Source organism: Heptranchias perlo, chromosome 5 (genome assembly GCF_035084215.1).
Source record: "Heptranchias perlo isolate sHepPer1 chromosome 5, sHepPer1.hap1, whole genome shotgun sequence".
In the NCBI taxonomy this organism is placed as follows: Eukaryota; Metazoa; Chordata; class Chondrichthyes; order Hexanchiformes; family Hexanchidae; genus Heptranchias; species Heptranchias perlo.
In genome coordinates this window covers 34,838,711-34,859,085 of record NC_090329.1, presented here as the reverse complement: position 1 = coordinate 34,859,085, position 20,375 = coordinate 34,838,711, and the positions used below count along the sequence as shown (strand labels likewise).

Here is a 20,375-nt window from a genome sequence, read left to right as displayed (position 1 = left end):
AAACAAGAAAAAGCTTAGAATCTAATAGGAAATCTTTCTCTATCACTTTTATTCCTTAACCTTACTCTCCATTACAATCTTTCTTGTTTTCACTATTGTATCAATGGTACTATGGTCACTGCTCCTCTAAACTTTTCTCTCTTGTTCCTCCTAAGCCCCAAATGTGCCATCTTCCTTCTTCCTGCCTTCTCACTGGGGGTCATTTCATGATCCCAAGTTACTAGAGTGGACCTGTGCTCACAGGAAGCACCTGTCGGATTTAGGGCTGCAGTATTAGAACCTCGATTCTGTGACTCCGGTGAGTGCTCTCTGCTGGGAGCGCGGGAATGCGGAATTACCCCTGCTGTGTTGAAGTCATAACATTTCACACTGTCTCATACTCAAACTCATTCATTAACTAGGAACTCAAATCTGTGAAAATTCTTACTGCCCTCATTCTTCCCTTCCTCCTACAATTCAGGTTTTTAATATCCAAACTTGGCATCAATGCTTCTTGATTTATCCCGTCTTTGCTCCTACCATTTTACCCTCGTGTGGGACGATTTTCCTGGCCCTTGCGCCTAGGAACTGGACATTCTGCAGGCACAAGAGCCAGGAAAAATGGGCAGAGACCCGAATCGCCAGGTCTGCATCCCTTTAGCATCGCTCCAGGATTGTCAGGGCTTTTCCATGGGAGCAGGGCCAGGCCTGTACCTGTAGGAGGCACAGTCCAGACAGAACCAAACTAATGAGGTGGGCGAAGGTTTTCCCAGCTTTCCGACTCTAGTGCTGCATGTGAGGCTTGCTGGGCACCAAGCGCATGGGTGGCCTAACAGAGGATCACCCAGAAAGAGCTGGTTTGCCCCTGACCTCCTCAGGGCTGCCAAGGCAGGCCGAAGGTCTGCAGGTGAGCGCTGTATTATATTTTTTAAAATCCTTCTCCCAAGAATTTTAATGGACAGTTGGGACGTCACGGCTGCCAATCTCCGAGGCCAGAGAAGCAGCTGTAGACGTGAGAGGACTGCAGCTGCTCCTGATTTGACTTCCCCTGCTGCCGGCTCTAAGCCCTGCTAGAGGGCAGACCTGCAATGGGGCTTAAATGACCCAGGAGGGGAAATCCAGGTGCAACTGGGACTAGACACATGCAGCACACTTGTTCCTATTTAGCAGCTAAGCACTGAGAGCCCAGAATAATCAGTCCCATAATGTCCTGATCTATGGGCTTAGCTGTTCAACTAAATTTCTTTTTAAAAAAATAACCAGAGCCCTTTTCTTGTGGGTTAACAAATTATTCATTCAGCCAACAAATCATTTCACTATTTGTAAGCAATAGGCAGGAGGGGGGAAATCTCTTTAGTCAATGCCGCTCAATGCGCACTTTCTTTAAACCTACAGTATATATAGATTTGTTAGGCAATTTATACTTTGTTTGAAATATCTTGTTTGTGAAACCATACATTGCAAAATAATCTTTTAGATCAACAAAAAATGACATTATGAAATAATTATGTTGAAAAATGTATTTTCACATGGTGTTTCTTTTAAAAAAGATTAGTACTGTACTTACAATTTAAAAATTGCTTCATAAGGTATAGTGCAACTCTTGAGAGACACATAACTTCTAATAGCTACCCCATCAATTTGGTGCACATAAAAATTCAATTAAATTTGCACATGACTTCAATGTGAATTAATTATTAGACCATGGTATATGTTCTGCATCCATCACAGTCAATGCCGTGTTAGATGATGGAGTGCAGAAAGCCATTTACAATCACGGTTACCCCAGACCACTTCATCAAAGGAACAGGGCAGATAAATTATTTTGCACGTGCAGCAAACTGAAGGGCATTTTGTCTTGGTCTAAAATAAATAAATATTGTCCAGTAAAATACACGTGGATCAAATTGAAAAAGGAGGGCTTGCAAATTCTTTCAGACATATTTATAACTCGTCTGCTGTCTGGCAACTTTTGGAACTAAATGTTGTATTTCCACATTTCATGCAGCAACAATATTTCCCCACCAGATGCTTGGTCAGGAACTGAAGATGTGCTTGAACATTGTTCTATCCACTTGAGATGTTTTCCAACCAGTAGGATCTCACTTAATGACTGATGTATACAACTGAAGTAGTAAGAGTGGCTGTCTTGTACATTTTCTGATAAGTTGAGAAATACACATTTTACTATATATGGTTAATGGTGAGCCCCCAGGTTGTTGGTGATGGGGGATTCAGCGATGGTAATGCCGTTGAATGTCAAGCGGAGGTAGTGGTCCTTGTTTGGAAACAGCAATCACTTCCAGTTATTTGTATTTAATAACCTATACTAACACGCAATTTCAACTCCTTAGTAAAACAAAAAAAATAATTTATTTTCTGTTAAATGGATCCAGACATCCTCCTCCTACCAAAAAAAAGATGGGCCAAATTTAAGGACTAATCAGGGGAGAGGCAAGTGAATGAGGCTTCTTAGAGCACTAGGGAACACAAATTCAGACCCCATAAGACCACTAGGCTATTCTGATACAGAACCGCATCGGAATGTGAGGCATCTCAGAAGGAATAACCAATAAATCACCATGGAACAAGGATGTAGATTCCTCTAACAGACTAACCTGAAAAGGAATTTGGTTAAATGGATTGTTAAATGTATGCATAGACTGCCAAAGAAAGCAGATAAAAAAATTAAATGAAAATGCTTAGAAATAGCTAGTTGATAGTTACCAACACCATCTGGTGAAACACATGGAATTATGTATGTTTTTTATGCATCTACAGAATGGACAGACTAGAAAAAAAGCCCTCCATGTATGTCAAAAGAATGACAAAAGCTACAGTATTGCACACATTCTAACCTGATCAATAGGTAGATCCACTCTCATATCAGCATCTTCTCTCACCTCAGCAGCACCTTGGGTTTCTTTCCGAGTGTCTTGAGCTTTAAACACACCATTGTCTTCTAAACCAAATAAACATAATATTCATCTTGTTACACATGCACAGATATAAGCATGTTACCTTTAAGTGTAGTAATCATACTTTCAGTGAAGGTATACCATTTACTACGTGAAAGTGAAATAAGCCAGAAAAATCACTGTCCCTTTAAATTTAGACCATGAACATGAAATTCGCTGTGTAAGTTTTTTTTTATTCGTTCATGGGATGTGGGCGTCGCTGGCAAGGCCAGCATTTATTGCCCATCCCTAATTGCCCTTGAGAAGGTGGTGGTGAGCCGCCTTCTTGAACCGCTGCAGTCTGTGTGGTGAAGGTTCTCCCACAGTGCTGTTAGGAAGGGAGTTCCAGGATTTTGACCCAGCGACGTGAAGGAATGGCGATATATTTCCAAGTCGGGATGGTGTGTGATTTGGAGGGGAACGTGCAGGTGGTGTTGTTCCCATGTGCCTGTAGCTCTTGTCCTTCTAGGTGGTAGAGGTCGCGGGTTTGGGAGGTGCTGACGAAGAAGACTAGTCTGTGGCACAGCTCTCCCAATTTTGGCACAAGTCCCCAGACGTTAGTGAGGAGGACTTTGCAGGGTCGACTGGGCTTGGTTTGCCTTTGTCGTGTCCGGTGCCTAGTGGTCCGATGCCGGGTGGTCCGTCCGGTTTTATTCTTATTATGACTTTTCGTAGCGAGATTTTACAACTGAGTGGCTTGCTAGGCCATTTCAGAGGGCGATTAAGAATCAACTACATTGCTGTGGGTCTGGAGTCACATATAGGCCAGACCGGGTAAGGACGGCAGGTTTCCTTCCCTACAGGACATTAGTGAACCAGATGGGTTTTTACAACAATCCGGTAGTTTCATGGCCACCATTACTGATGTTAGTATTTTAATTCCAGATTTTATTTAATTAATTGAATTTAAATTCCGCAGCTGCCGTGGCGGGATTTGAACTCATAACTCCGGATTATTAGACCAGGCCTCTGGGTTACTAGTCCAGTAACATAACCACTATGCTGTACCCGTAATTTTACCAAAAAATGATCACCGTTTCTGTACTCACACCAACGCTCTTGATCACATCATCGACAATATGAATCTCACCCCTATAATTCTGTGCTCATGTTACTTCTTTGGTGAAATATTCCAACAAGATCAGATACCGCAATTATGGGATGAGCTCTACTGAAGAAAGCATCATCCTCTATATCATACTGGAAATCTAAATGATCTAGAAGATTACTATGCTGGAAAATTGCCTGTTGAGTATGTTATAGCTTTTCTGAGAGCAATGCAGGCTTGCATTCCATTCTCCAAATTTCACAGTATGCGTTAGGCTAAGAGTTTGATTTACAGGGCACCAATTATTTCCAGAAAAATCACAGGTGGTTTGCTTCAGTGAATACCTATAGACTTTGCTGTACTTGGGGCTTTGTGTTCCCTCATGCAGTGAATACAGGAAAATCAGGCAGGGAGAAGCCCATATCCCTAATGGAGCCCACCATATCTTCTGTCGATTAATTTAAATGGACGAAAAATTGGGTAGGCTCCTTTAAGGACTTGTGCTCCTCCCAACTTAATTTTCCTGTATTCACTGTGCCCAAGCAATACAATATTCCCAGCTGCAGGAACAGGAAACTCTGCCCCTTTGTTTTTTGAATTCATGGGGTTATAGATATTTTATTATGTAATGTAATTATATTGTAATGCTGGTGTAATTATAACCAACACACCTCAAAAATACAAAAAATGACGGCCCTGCTTTTCCTCCCTTCACTTCACCCCAGCGTAATTTGGGTGCATACTTTTCACAAAGCACCTGACTTGACCTTCGCTGAATCTGACAGCTTCTTCAGGTTCAGCAGTTTTAAATATGTTGATGAGCCCCAGGCCAGATCTACTGGATGAGAATCGGCCCTCGTTCCAAATCGGGACCAAAAACTTGTGTGCGGTGCTGCAGTACCCAAAGGTCTGTAGCAGTATTAAGAGGCAGTGGAATTGAGGAGATGCACAGGAGAGGCACATCAAGTACAAATAGGATGGAGTTACAGATCACCACCCTTTTCCTGCTAATGCCCAGAAACTAGCACACATAGAGGCATTAAATTGAGGACTATCAGCCCCTTTATTTTCAAAGAATGAAACACTTTTGACTTCAGTGCATCAAATCTTGTGTGTTTTCTCTCTCCAGAGGTTGGCTGGAATAACCTCTCTCCCAGAGTACTGTTCCACACAGGATTTCAGTATTAGTAGCCATTAGGAACAGTACACTTAGCACTACTAAGTGCTTACAATTGCTATACTGTTTCTATTGATTGCAACAAGGGAACTCCTGTAATTTTCAAAGTTGTAAAAAGAAGATAAAATATATTCTATCTAGCCTTATATAAAGAACCATCCAGTTCTCAACATATGGATTATCAAGATCACCCAATAGAGGCGGTTATTTCACAGGATTTGGGAAGAGGGCTGGATATGAATGCTGTATTTCTGAAATTTTGCTACTGAACTACCAATTAGTTTACCCAGAAAAAGGCTCAAGAACTTCAGCCCAGCAGTTCAAGTTATCAAATATTTAATTCCAACCAAGTCATGATTGGAACTCCTACGATTTCTGGTCACTCAGAACATCCTTGCCTCGAAGGGATGAGTTTAATCAAATTTATCCTAGACTTCGAGTCAGAGAGCCGCCCAACACTGTGGCATTTCACCTCTAGAGCAAATGACAAATTAACATTTGTTGTCTCACTCTGCCTGAGCCACACTTTCTGATAACCTGTCATGAAAATGGCATTGATAGTGATCATGGAGGAGTCTGCTACCAAGAGCATGCCACCTATCTTTCGTATTTTTTCACCTTCCCTTCCTAAGAACATAAGAAATAAGAACATAAGAAATAGGAGCAGGAATAGGCTATATAGCCCCACGAGCCTGCTCCGCCATTCAATCAGATCATGGCTGATCTTCGACATCACTTTCCCGCCCAATCCCCATATCCTCTTCTCACAATGTTGACTCCTGGCTGGTGTACGAATCAACAGGTTCTGGTTGTTGTCCAGTACCTTGCCCAAGTGGCCATTATTCATGTGCAAACCTTGACAATAAGTGTTGACAGGTTATTTGACTGCAGGAAGCATCATGGCCACCGAAACCTGCCCCCCTTTTCAATAGTCACACACACTCCCAATCACTATCCAGCAGGGGTTGCCGTTTCACTTTAAAATGTTATTGGTCGGGAAGTTGACAAGTGACATGCTAATGAGGCCCAGCCATTAAAATCGGCCGAGCCTGCCTGCTTCCCCTCCCGGACGGGCACTCTGCTTGCTTTGCCGCGTCCCCCCCAACGCCCCCCCCCCCCCCACCAGGAGTTAAAATCAAGCTCTTTAAAATATCTAAAGAATTCAGGCTGTAATGACCTGCCTTTAACATAAAAGTTGAAAGTTTGAAAACAGCAGAAAGAATAACCAATTGAATCATTGAATCTTACAGCACAGAAAGAGGCCATTCAGCCCATCATGCCTGTGCCAGCTCTTTGGAAGAGCTATCCAATTAGTCCCACTCCTCTTTATCCAATTGCCTTTTGAAAGTTACTATTGAATCTGCTTCCACCACCCTTTGAAGCAGTGCATTCCATTTTTAATCCTTTTGTGACATTTTAATTCTAATCTGTTAGAACTGCTTTTAGATTATTTCACGTGGGATTTTATTAAATTCGGATTTTTTTTAAAATATTGAATCAACCTGACTGTGCATTTTTTAATGTGTCTGAGGACATGTAACCCTCTACTTGTTCTTCTCTAACTTTAAAAAATGTCACCAGCACTTGGAGGCCAGTGAGCAGGTTCTATCTGTGCAATTCCGTAAACGTACGTGGAGCTCCACTTCCCCTGATTAGAGTGCAGTACAAACAGGGTCAAAGAGAAGTTGCCCTGCCAATCAACATCAGCCTCCTTGGAGAGGACAAGTTACAATAATGAGGTCCCACACCCCAAAAGTCACAATCTTTGGTCAAGTTCCAATCCCGCTGCTCACTGCCCCCATAGAAAACGGGCAAATCAGTAAGACCTGTGGCCTGCTGTAGTTCAATTCTTACAGCTGCCTTTCTGTTCTAAAAGTACATTCAAAAGTTATTTTTGTTCTGGGGTTGCACAGGGATTTCGTTGCATATTGCTCCATGCTTTAGGTTATTTTCATGTGCAGGTCGCCCTTTTTGCATACTTCCTTAATTCCTTCATCAACCTTTCCTACAGTGTTATTGATTGCTGCGTTTTGCTGGCAGTGCCCACTTTACAGGAAGCCTTTTACCATTAATGAGAAGAGCTCGCCTCTCAATTTCCGACGAGGTCGGCCCTCCCCACTGCTGGCACAGGAGCACTTGGGCCGCAGCCTGCCGTAACTTTAAAATTAACATTAGTGTCATTAAAAATAGTGTAAAATTGAAGTCTTGGCATGATCACCTAGAGTACCATTTTAAAATACTGTAAAGGGCAAGGCAAAACAAATTGTGCGTTTCTTTTTCCTCTCATATTCTGCCACAGGGCAGTGAGGGGAAGGTGTTTCTGAAATAACGTTTTGGGAAAAAACTACTTTAAGAAATGAAATGCGCTTAATTTTGTTTTCAAGAGATTTGTTGAAACTCACCATATCCTGCCAAATGTTTGTGGTGTTTGACCTTCATGGGCTTTGCACGAAAAATGGAGTTTTTCTCCCGAGACGGCTTTGCTTCCAGATCTTTTGATTGCCCTTGGACTGTTTGTGGAGGTCCCATAAGCACTTGTCCATCTGTTGTAGAGTGGGAGCTATCACCTTCAGACTAGAAATGAGGGAGAAAAACATTTCCCATGTTCTTAAAATTTTTATTTCTACATAAAACAGATACAATAGCTTGCATAATAATTATGCACTGCGTATTCATTTTTCATTAATCTTTTTTTAATGATACATAAAGCTCATGGGAGTAGTCAGTCATCGATTTTCCCTTAATTCCTGTACTGTCTCATGGAACAGTCTATCAATCATAGAACTGGACAACCTCATGATTTACTGACTGATCATGGCAGCGTAGCATTTGCAATACCTCTTGACTACATCGGGAAGCACAGGGCACTCTGTGCCACAATCCCAAGGCTGTAAAATAGTCTTTGCAGAAAATGATCCATTTGATTTCTTCATTACCCCATTTATACAAAAATCGTCACTCTAATTGAACCTGAGATGGGGAGGGGGATTGGGGTGCAGACTTGGAGTACAGTCCAGAACAATAACATTGCTCGAGTTATGTTCTGTGTTGCCTGGAAATAGTTTTCCTCCTATGACTTCATAAAAAAAGTTATTTTTTTGGATGTGAAAGGGTTCACAAAGATTACATACCTCTTCTCAAAATATAAATTCCTCTCAACAATTCACCAAGAAAGCATTGCTATTTTCAACCTTTATTGTGCTCAGCAACATGAGGGTCTGTCAGCACTGTGAAATGGAATGCTTTTGCATTTTAGGCACCATGTATTAGTAGTCAATATGTACCAAATCTGTTATATCAATCAAGTGCTGAGTGAGCAACAACAATAATTTGTATTTATATCACACGTTTAAAGTAGAACAAATGTCCCAAGGTGCTTCACAGAGGTGTAAACAGAGGAGAGAAAAAGTTGCATCTTTCAGCCCCAACAACAGGTTGCTGCCGTATGGGTCTCAGCTATGTCTTTTTGTGGGTTATGTCGAACATTCCTTGTTCCAGTCCTACTCAGGGCCCCTCCATCACCTCTTCTTCCGGTACATTGATGACTGTATCGGCGCCGTTTCCTGCTCTCGCCCAGAACTGGAAAACTTCATCAACTTTGCTTCCAATTTCCGCCCTTCCCTCGCCATCACATGGTCCATATCCGACTCTTCCCTTCCTCGACTTCTCTATCTCCATTTCTGGAGATAGGCTGTCAACCAATATCTATTATAAGTGCATGGACTCCCACAGCTACCTAGATTACATTTCCTCCCACCTTGCCTCCTGTAAGCACTCTATTCCCTTCTCCCAGTTTCTCCGCCTCCATCGCATCTGTTCTGACCATACCACCTTCCAAAACAGTGCTTCTGATATGTCTTCCTTTTTCGTCAACTGAGGATTCCCCTCCACTGTAGTTGACAGGGCCTCGACTGCGTCCATCCCATTTCCCGCACTTCTGCCCTCACCCCGTCCCTTCTCTCCCAGAACCATGATATGGTCCCCCCTTCCACCCCACCAGCCCCACATTCAACGTATCATCTTCCATCATTTCCACCACCTCCAGCGCGATCCCACCACCAAACACATCTTCCCCTCCCCTCCCCTTACAGCATTCCAATGGGACTGCTTCCCTCGTGACACCCTGGTCCACTCTTCCATCACCCCCAACACCCGCACTCCTCCCCTGGCACCTTCCCATACTAGCGCAGGAGATGCAACACCTGCCCTTTCACCTCCTCGCTTCCCACCATCCAGGGCCCCAAACACTCCTTCCAGGTGAAACAGCGATTTACTTGTACTTCTTTCAATTTAGTATACTGTATCCGCTGCACACAATGCGGTCTCCTCTATATTGGGGAGACCAAACGCAGACCGGGAGATCGCTTTGCTGAACACCTCCGCTCTGTCTGCAAACGTGACCCTGACCTGCCGGTCGCTTATCATTTTAATTCCCTGTCCCACTCCCACTCTGATTTCACTGTCTTTGGCCTCTTACACTGTTACAATGAAGCCCAATGTAAGCTCAAGGAAGTGCACCTCCTCTTTCGTTTAGGCACTTTACAACCTTCCGGACTCATTGATTTCAATAACTTCAGATCATAACCACTGCTCCCATTTTGTTGGACAGCAAGTGCTGATAATGGTTCTGCTGTTGCCATTTACAACTACTCGAGACCCATCTTTTGTTTCTTAACCTGTCCCCATTACCACCTTCCTTGCCTTGCACCATCATCCCTCTTGTCATTTTATCACTTTTGCCCTCTACCCTATCACAGACCTTCCCTTTTGTTCTTTCCTCCCCTCCCCTCCCTCCCCTCCTTTCCCTGGCTCTGTACTTGCTTAAAAACTTTAACTCTTTAACATCTTCCAGTTCTGGCGCTATGTCTTCGACCTGAAATGTTAACCCTGTTTCTTTCTCCACAGATGCTGCCTCACTTGCTGAGCTTCTCCAGCATTTTCTGGTTTTATTTCAGATTTCCAGCATCCGCAGTATTATGCTTTTGAACAAGTCTTACACCAGCCTCTAAAAAGCACTCTAACTACATCAGTGTGAGTTTTGTACTTTCCACACCAGCCATCCTCATGACCCTTAAGAACTGGAATGAGACCGCCTGAGATCATTTCCCTTACATCTAACAAAGAAGAGACATTGAGCTCATCTGGCTTGACTGATTTTAAAGCCAGGCTCCAGAGATAAAAAAAGACAATGATAGATGTCAGTATTGTAGAGTGAAACAATATCCAATGTCACCTTGAAACATTTTAGCTTTGATATAGTATGGATCAGATGGATCAGATGCACAGTAAAACTGTCTCCGTACAGCCCTCACAATGTGTCCTAACACCAATGTCAAAACAGTACTCCCTCCTGCACTAATGTAAATTTTTCCACATCTCACACAGCCACTGTATGGCTTCTCTGAATGAAATTGATGAATTATGGTCGTTTTGTGATGTGAACTCACACCCATGAACTTGGTTAAGAATGTCGCAATTCACCTTACATGGGATCTTTACAGCTACCAGAAGGGAAACATTTGTTCCATCAGTCTGAGCTGGATTCAAACTCTGGTCCCAATGAGTCAATACCAAACAATAATCTATAATCAAAATTACGGTGTGTCGGGTCAGAAAGAGTCAAAACATTAAGGTGGTGAAATTGGTCTTTGCTATCGACTTCAACGGAAAAGATAATTGGGCGCAGTGTAAAATGGGTTGCCTATGAGCCCGCTTCACGCTACTGGTGTAGACCAATTTCACCCACTAAGTTTCTAGCACTCAGCACCTTCTATCCCACAAATGTACAACATTGGTACAGTACTTATATAATGAGGCCTAAAAGTGGGACTGCTGTTTTCCAAAATAATCCACTGGTGGACAACAACCAGTTTACCTGTTGGGGAGAGGACAACAATCCAGAATCACTTGATCCACCATGGGATATGTGATGTAGCTCAAACTGAGAAAACAAAAATTCAAATTAATGGCAATTTAGCAGAGTTACAGGCCTAAACTTTGGGACAGGGAACATACAAGTCCTAAAAGCCAATGGAGAAAATTAAAATGTTTGCATTATTCCAAAACTAAGCAAAAGGGCATTGATGATTGCCATAGGCTACAGCACCTTATAGATATACTTTGGTTTCTACTCTGGAGCAAGGATTAAAGGCCCAATATTGCCTCTATAAAGTCATTAGCAATTTCTCCCTCTGTTGAACATATAATGCAGTAAAATTAGTTGGGAGCGAAATTGGGCCATGTAGCACCCATTTTGTTGGCGTTATGCGGACTCCTAAGCCCCGAAAATGGCATCCAAGGTGTGCGCACACACTTCCTGCATGACGTGCGCAGGACGCCATATTGGTAAAGGCGTTTGTGCACGCGCCCCTAAAGAACGCCGGCAGCATGTAGAGTAGGGAGATTATGACATAAATCAGTGCGCAACGCTGATTTGAAGCAGCCGGTGGCATTTTGGAACTCCTCACTCCAGCCAACGCATTGTCTTATCCTCCCACAGCTGAACAAGACTTAAACAGTATGAAGGACCTCCCACCCAGTTGTATTTGAAGGGATAACACAAGCGTTACAGGTTAGTTACTGGATTAGTTATTCAAGCTGCTGATGCAATTGTATGTGTTTTTGGAAGCTTCCTATACTTGAAGAAAGTTGCAATATCCTATAGAGTGGTCTGGCTGGTCTTACAGTACTGTTAGTGGCATTTAAAATAGTGTGCTGACCAAAGCTGCTTCCAGACATGGGTGACCTCTGGGAATTGAACATGATTGGGAGCATGTAGAGAGGCCATGCAGAGCTGGACAAGCTGCCAGAAGAGGGAGGAGGAGGAGGAGGAGGAAGTAGAGTAAGAGGCAGGGAGGCAACAAGGTAGATGGGACCTGTCTGCCAGGACTCTGCGTGACCTCGTCGTTGACCTACGTCAGTAAAGTGACGACACCAGTAACCTCAACGACATCTCCCTATTCATCAACAGCCTTACCTTTCCTCTCCCACATGTCCATCAAATTGACCTCCTTATGATTACACTTCCTCCCTCAGCTCATCACAGAAATAAAAACCACCACCAAGTACGAATTCATAGCCACATTTATAGATTTACACATGAAATGATTCAAACAAATTCATCCTTGTGCATTCCTTACTGCCTGTTGTCCGTGTGCCTATACCTTTACTAGTGCTCCTACAAGGTGCATCCCCAGTGGTTGGAGCATGGGTGGTGGGAGGGTGCTGACCTTCTATTGAGCAGCGTGCAGATGGCCTTGGAGGACGATCTCGAGCAGCTCTGGGCTGGGAGGGCCTGGCTTCAGACTGCATCATCTCGGCCTGGGCTGCAGCAGTCTGGTCTGGCTGTTGACAGGCAACAACAGGGGCACTGGTGGAGTGGCAGGGGTGGGAGCAGGAATGCTGTGTCCTGAAAGCGGACAGCAGGTTCATCTTCCATGGCACCACTGCCACTCTCCCGGGGCACACCTCAGCAATTCTGCTGGAGAACAGATTGCTGGACTGCTGTGACGCCCCAGAAGCCCTGTTCCACAGTGGAACCCAGAGTCACGATAGCAGCAGTCGGACCTTGGATGGCAGATGTTTGTGCTGCAACAGAAGTTGTGACATCAGTCATCAGACGCTGTATAATGGTGGGTTCCACAGGTGTGCTGATAAAGGTGACCACCTGTTCCATGTTGGAAAGGATGGGCTCCAACTTCTACATAAAGCCCTGTGCCAAGTTAGAACTGGACTCCTCCATGCCCCTTGTCATTGTGCGCAGGCTTTCTGGCAGGCTTTCCAGTGCACAAAGCATTTGGCTGTGTACGCCCATCAGCCTTCTTCTGTAAGTCATCATCTGACTCCTCTGCAGCAGAACTAGTGAGCGATCTCACCCTCCGGCGAGCTGGCACCTGCAGTATCCGTTCCCCCCGTCCCGGCTCGTGTGCACTTGTGCCCGGTGTCTCACCACGTTCAGATCCCTCCTCTATCCCAGCCTCTAAAATATGCGCAGTGTCAGTCTCTGAGCTGGTGGCTGCGAGTTTAAGATCGAGTGACAGTGTGTCTGCATCAGCACTGTCATCTTCTTTTGCCTCCTCTGACTGAGCAGGTTCCATTTCTTGGCTATCTGAAATGACAAAGGGACACAGGTTGAGTTATGGTGAGTGGAGAGGAGAAAGTAAGACGTGCGTGCTCACACCATCTGCAGCACGTGAGTCAGAAAAGATTGTGGGCTGAGGGAGAAGTGGGGAGTGAGAAGGAGGATTAGGTATACAGAGACCCTCATCATCGATCCCTCCAGCACCGCCAGTGGTCACGGCCTCAGCGACGGCCCGTCCAATGATAGACAGCACTGTCTCCTCCATGGGGGTGAGGACGTGCAGGCGTGCCTGCCCTCCCCCATGTCTTTCCTGCTGCCTAGTGTTGTGCATCACCTTCTCCTGCAAGTAAGAGGGAAGTGTGTCAGTGAGTATCCTGCAAGATGTTTGGATGATGTGGCTGTCATGGTTGAATAGCTGCCAGTGTGTGTGACCTGTGAGTTGTGGGTGTGCGGCTTGCAAGTGTGGTAATATGTGAGAGTGAGATGCAGCATCTGATTCACAGGGTTGCGTACTGATTGAAAAAGTTTGTTGGTAGGTGGGTGATGGGGGGTGTAGTGCGTGGAGCAGTGGATAAGGCTAGTGGTGCAGTTGGTAGGAGATGCTACATAACAGTTGAACTCACTCACCTTGACCACTCGTGTCAAATCATTGAACTTCTTCCTGCACTGCATCCATGTGCATGGTGCGATGCTCCTGGCATCTACCTCGTCCACCACAGCCTCCCACTGCCTCTTCAGCATATATCTGGAGGGCCTCCTGCCCCCCTACGGATATAGGATGACCCTTCGTCTGTCCTCCTCTTCCACCAAGGCCTCTAGTGCATCATTGGAGAAACTTGGTGCCTTCCTGCAGCCACAGTGCACGAATGTTACGTGCTGCCTGCATCGCAACCAACGGGGGTTATTCAATATAACCCCCTGTGTCTTGAAAATTTAGTGCCGTGTTTAGATTAGTTTACACCCCAAAATAGTGACAAAATATGAAACAGAGATTTAACTTATCCCTCACCCAACTGGAGAAATAATCCAAAAGAGTACAGGTCAGAAGGAGGGATCATGGACACTGTTGACACAGTGAGATTTTTAAGGGGACCTGCAAAGCTATGAGGATTCCTTTGTCCAGATATTAGAGAGTTGCACTGTCAAGGTAGCTGATAGCTAAATTACCCACCATCAAATTAAACATGTTTGTTGTTATTGTTAAACCACGATCAAGTGACATTTCTAATCCATATATCAATGTTGATTGCTATCAAATGGGAATCGAATAGGTTACAAAAGAGGTCAAGAACCCAGCCACTTTTTCTTAAAACACTATCCAATATGAAAAGATCAACAAACTGAATATTCTGGCATGCTTAAGGTGGATGAGTTGTGATACCTTTTAGGAATACATGCACTCAACCCATTAATAACATCTGCACTAGAAAATATCACTCACAAAAATACAGAGGCAAGTCCCTCCAGAGATTTTGGTGCTCAAACAGGAACTTTACTTATGTTATTCAGCTTAATCCGTCATTACATTTTATAGATTTCTTGATTTTTACCGAAGGTCTTATACTTAAAAAGCGCACGTACAGATTGAGATGGATTCTCCTCCATATTCCCACTTGAAATGGGGCAGGATAATGACCAAGAATGAGGCAAAATCAGGTGATGAGGTCTACCAGCACCTCACTGTCTCGATCTCAACTTCCATCCACCCTCCCCTGGCCTCAAAGGGACTATGACTAGTCCCACCCTCCCCTTCCCCTTCCACACACACGGCATGCAAATGCTGGTGGGCCCAAATCCCTGAACCATTTCTCTCCCACCTGCCCCAGTAACTGTTGGTACGTGTGACTGCCCTGGGAAGGCGGCATGAAGCTTGTAATTCAGGGATCTTCTGCCCCGTTAAATGCCCGGCCGTCTTCTCTGACGTCACACTGGCGATCCAGCTGCAGCATCACTGTGGATTTTGTGGCCAGGCACTGGCGGGCTCCACCTTGGTAGTGGGAATCCTGCTGGGAGCCCACTGTGCATATCCGGTGCCCCCGATCCAGGGAAAGGGGGCAGGATTGTGGTGGAGTCAGAGAGGAACATAGGAACAGGAGTAGGCCATTCAGCTCCTCGAGCCACCATTCAATTAGATCATGGTTGATCTGTATCTTAATGCCATATACCCGCCTTGGTTCTGTAACCCATATTATCCTTGCCTAACAAAAATCTATCAATCTCAGCTTTGAAATTTTCAATTGACCTAGCCTTAACAGCTTTTTGGGGGCGAGAGTACTAGATTTCCACTACCCTTTGTGTGAAGAAGTGCTTCCGGACAAAACCCCCGAACGGCCTAGCTCTAATTTTAAGGTTATGCCCCCTTGTTCTGGACTCTCCCACCAGAGAAAATAGTTTCTCTCTATCTACCTGATCAAATCCTTAAATCTCACCCTGCCACTATCCCAACCAAAGAGGAGAATCTCACACATCTGATTCTTGTTCCAGTATCTGTCTGCAGCTATGTAGCATCATGATGTATTTCACATGCTTAGTGTTGCTGCTCACAACATGACTGCCAGTGTTGCTGAATGAAGTCATTTGTAGTTGTGCCAATGGACAGTAAGTCCAGCCTCTGATACAACTCAGCAGACTTGATTTGCAGTGAGACAAGTTATTCGGTGCTCCTTTCTCAGAACAAATTAACCAAACTCAAAGTAAACCTTACCAGACAATTAAGTAGAGAACTCTTTGATCACTTTCCTCCTTTTGAGGAAGGTCTTCCCTTAGCACAACAGTAAATGTTAATAGTTTCTCCCAAAAAAGGAAGCATTTAACACAACTAGTGATAGCCACTATCTTCAATAACGCCACTGCTTATTAATAATCCACGGGAAAAATGATCCAACCATGGCTAACTAGAGGAATTAAGGATAGTATCAGACTAAAAGAAGAGGCTTACAATGTTGCCAAAAAGAGTAATAAGCCTGAAGATTGGGAGGGTTTTAGAAATAAGCAAAGGACGACCAAGAAATTGATAAAAAGGGAGAAAATTGAAAATGAGAGTAAACTAGCAAAAAATATAAAAACAGATTGTAAGAGCTTCTACAGTTATGTAAAAAGGAAGAGATTAGCGAAAGTAAACGTGGGTCCCTTAGAGGCAGAGACAGGAGAAATTATAATGGAGTATAAGGAAATGGCAGAGATGTTAAACAAATATTTATGTCTATCATCATAGTAGAAGTCACAAAAAACATGGAGGACCAACGGTCGAATGAGAGTGAGGAACTTAAAGGAATTAAAATTAGTAAAGAAAAAATACTGGAGAAATTAATGGGACTAAAAGCAGACAAATCTCCTGGACCTGATGGCCTACATCCTAGGGTTTTAAAAGAGATAGTGGATGCATTGGTTTTGATCTTCCAGAATTCCCTAGATTCTAGAACGGTCCCTGTGGATTGGAAGGTCGCAAATGTAACCCCGCTATTCAATAAAGGAGGGAGAGAGAAAATGGGGAACGATAGGCCAGTTAGCCTGACATCAGTAGTAGGAAAAATGCTAGAATCTATTATTAAGGACGTAGTAATAGGGCACTTAGAAAATCATAATATGATTAAGCAGAGTCAACACAGTTTTATTAAAGGGAAATCATGTTTAACAAATCTATTTTAATTTTTTGAGGGTGTAACTAGCAGGTTAGATAAGGGGGAACCAGTGGATGTAGTATATTTAGATTTTCAAAAGGCATTCGATAAGGTGCCACACAAGAGCTTGTTACACAAGATTAGGGCACATGGGTTTGGGGGTAACATATTAGCATGGATTGAGGATTGGTTAATGGACAGAAAACCGATAGTAGGAATAATCGGGTCATTTTTGGGTTGGCAGGTTGTAACTAGTGGGGTGCCGCAAGGATCAGTGCTTGGGCCTCAGCTGTTTACAATATATATCAATGACTTAGATGACGGGACTGAGTGTAGTGCATCCAAGTTTGCTGACGATACAAAGCAAGGTAGGAAAGTAAGCTGTGAGGAGGACGCAAAGTGACTGCAAAGGGATATAGACAGGTTAAGTGAGTGGGCGAGAAGGTGGCAGGTGGAGTGTAATGTGGGGAAATGTGAAATTATCCACTTTGGTAAGAAGAATAGAAAAGTAGAATATTTTTTAAAAGGTGAGAGACTAAGAAATGTTGGTAGTCAGGGGTATTTGGGTGTCCTTGTACATGAATCACAGAAAGTTAACATGCAGGTACAGCAAGCAATTAGGAAGGCAAATGGTATGTTAGCCTTTATTGCAAAGGGGTTGGAATATAAGAGTAAGGAGGTCTTGCTGCAATTAAATAAGGTTGTGGTGAGACCACACCTGGAATACTGTGTATAGTTTTGGTCTCCTTACCTAAGGAAGGATTTCCTTGCCTTAGAGGGGGTGCAACAAAGGTTCACTAGATTGATTGCTGGGATGAGAGGGTTGTCCTATGAGGAGAGATTGAGCAGAATGGGCCGATATTCTCTGGAGTTTAGAAGAGTGAGAGGTGATCTCATTGAAACGTATAAAATTCTTAGGAGGCTTGACAGGATCGATGCTGAGAGGCTGTTTCCCCTGGCTGGAGAGTCTAGAACTGGCAGTAACAGTCTCAAGATAAGGGGTCGGCCATTTAGGACTGAGATGAGGAAAGATTTCTTCATTCAGAGGATTGTGAATCTTTGGAATTCTCTACCCCAGGGGCCTGTGGATGCTCAGTCATTGAGATCAAGACTGGGATCGACGGATATTTGGACACTAAGGGAATCAAGGGATATTGGGATAGGGTGGGAAAGTGGAGTTGAGGTAGAAGATCAGCCATGATCTCTCTGAATGGCGAAGCAGGCTCAAGAGGCCGTATGGCCTACTCCTGCTCCTATTTCTTATGTTCTTATGTTCTTTATAAGCGGACCTTTTAAAGGTTTTTTATTGTCGATATAAACAATCTTTTAGGGAATCGTGCTTTTCAATTTGTCAGGGCAATAATGACCACGAAGTTTGGAATTTCTGGTCGTGAATTGGATGAAAATCATCATTGCCTGTCAGCAGTAATAGTACTAAATGAGCAAGTAGGTGCAAGTCCACAACACAAAGCTGACTAAACTTCAACACTAATTGGAACTAAATGTCAGTTTTGCTCAGAGAAACCACAAGGATGATTTACAGGGGCAATGGAAATGTCACCCTAGTTCTCTTCTGAGGTTGAGGGGTGAGACACAAATTTGATGCAGAATAGCAAGAGCTTTAATGTGCATTAAGTCCATGTTATTCAACCAGACGAAATCGAAGTTCTCAGCCGAGGGCTCAATTTCTGCCCCACTACCAAAATGGACCCCACTAGTCTCACGGCGGACACAGAGGAATTCATCAGGAGAATGAGGCTCCGGGAATACTTCCACAAACCCCAAGATTTCAGCAGCGAACCCAATGAGACAATCAACGATCCGGAACAGCAGACAGAGGGATCCGCGGTACAGCAACCGAAGAGGAAAGAGTCACACTGGACTCCTCCGGAGGGTCACTGCCCTCAGCTTGACATGTATGCTCAAGCTGTCAGGAAATGCGTCAATGCCAGATTCATCAGCCGCACTCAGAAGACAGTCCAGAATGTCACCTGAGCACAACGCAACGCCATCAACGCTCTCAAGACCAACCGCAACATCGTCATCAAACCAGCGGACAAAGGAGGAGCCATCGTCATACAGAACAGAACGGACTATTGCAAAGAAGCATACCGACAACTGGACAACCAGGAACACTACAGACGGTTACCCGCAGATCCGACCAAAGAACATACCCACCAGCTCAACAAACTGATCAAGACCTTCGATCCAGACGTTCAAAGCATCCTACGCACTCTCATCCCACGTACTCCCCGCGTGGGAGACTTCTACTGCCTCCCAAAGATACACAAAGCCAACACACCCGGACGTCCTATCATATCAGGCAATGGAACCCTGTGTGAGAACCTCTCTGGATACATCGAGGGCATCCTGAAACCCATCGTACAGGGAACTCCCAGCTTCTGTCGCGACACGACAGACTTCCTACAAAAACTCAGTACCCACGGGCCAGTTGAACCAGGAACACTTCTCACCACGATGAACGTTTCGGCACTCTACACCAGTATCCCCCACGATGACGGCATCGCTGCGACAGCATCAATACTCAACACCAACAACAGCCAATCTCCAGACGCCATCCTACAACTCATTCGCTTCATCCTGGATCACAATGTCTTCACCTTCGATAACCAGTTCTTTACCCAAACACACGGAACAGCCATGGGGACCAAATTCGCACCCCAATACGCCAACATTTTCATGCACAAGTTCGAGCAGGACTTCTTCACTGCACAGGACCTCCAACCAACACTATACACCAGATACATCGACGACATTTTCTTTCTATGGACCCACGGCGAGGAATCACTAAAGAGACTACACAATAACATCAACAAGTTCCATCCCACCATCAAGCTCACCATGGACTACTCCTCAGAATCAGTTTCTTTCTTGGACACACGAATCTCCATCAAAGACGGGCACCTCAGCACCTCACTCTACCGCAAGCCCACAGACAACCACGATGCTCCACTTTTCCAGCTTCCACCCTAACCACGTCAAAGAGGCCATCCCCTATGGACAGGCCCTGCGAATACACAGGGTCTGCTCAGACGAGGAGGAACGCGATGGACACCTACAGACGCTGAAAGACGCCCTAGTAAGAACGGGATATGACACTCGACTCATCGATCGACAGTTCCGACGGGCCACAGCGAAAAATCGCATAGACCTCCTCAGGAGACCAACACGGGACGCAACCAACAGAGTACCCTTCGTCGTCCAGTACTTCCCCGGAGCGGAGAAACTACGCCATGTTCTCTGCAGCCTTCAACATGTCATCAACGACGACGAACACCTCGCTATGGCCATCCCCACACCTCCATTACTCGCCTTCAAACAGCCACCCAACCTCAAACAGACCATCGTTCGCAGCAAATTACCTAGCTTTCAGGAGAACAGCGTCCACGACACCACACAACCCTGCCACGGCAACCTCTGCAAGACATGCCAGATCATCGACACAGATACCACCATCACACGAGAGGACACCACCCACCAGGTACATGGTTCA

The 20,375-nt window shown here is 44.6% G+C and overlaps 1 protein-coding gene across 8 annotated transcripts in view; it reads right to left on the bottom strand.

Moving 5' to 3' along the window:
* Nucleotides 1–20,375, bottom strand: part of LOC137321684 (doublecortin domain-containing protein 2) — a 170,648-nt gene that overhangs the window by 26,137 nt on the left and 124,136 nt on the right. For 5 of the 8 annotated variants that reach the window (XM_067984223.1, XM_067984222.1, XM_067984219.1 and 2 more), the window contains 3 exons: nt 11,037–11,102; nt 7,564–7,735; nt 2,838–2,941 (listed from right to left, as the gene is read on the bottom strand). In XM_067984223.1, the coding sequence (XP_067840324.1) occupies nt 2,838–2,941; nt 7,564–7,735; nt 11,037–11,102 (342 nt within the window). The remainder of the gene's footprint in view (nt 1–2,837; nt 2,942–7,563; nt 7,736–11,036; nt 11,103–20,375) is intronic. The other 3 variants (XM_067984226.1, XM_067984224.1, XM_067984227.1) reach the window with 3 other exon arrangements.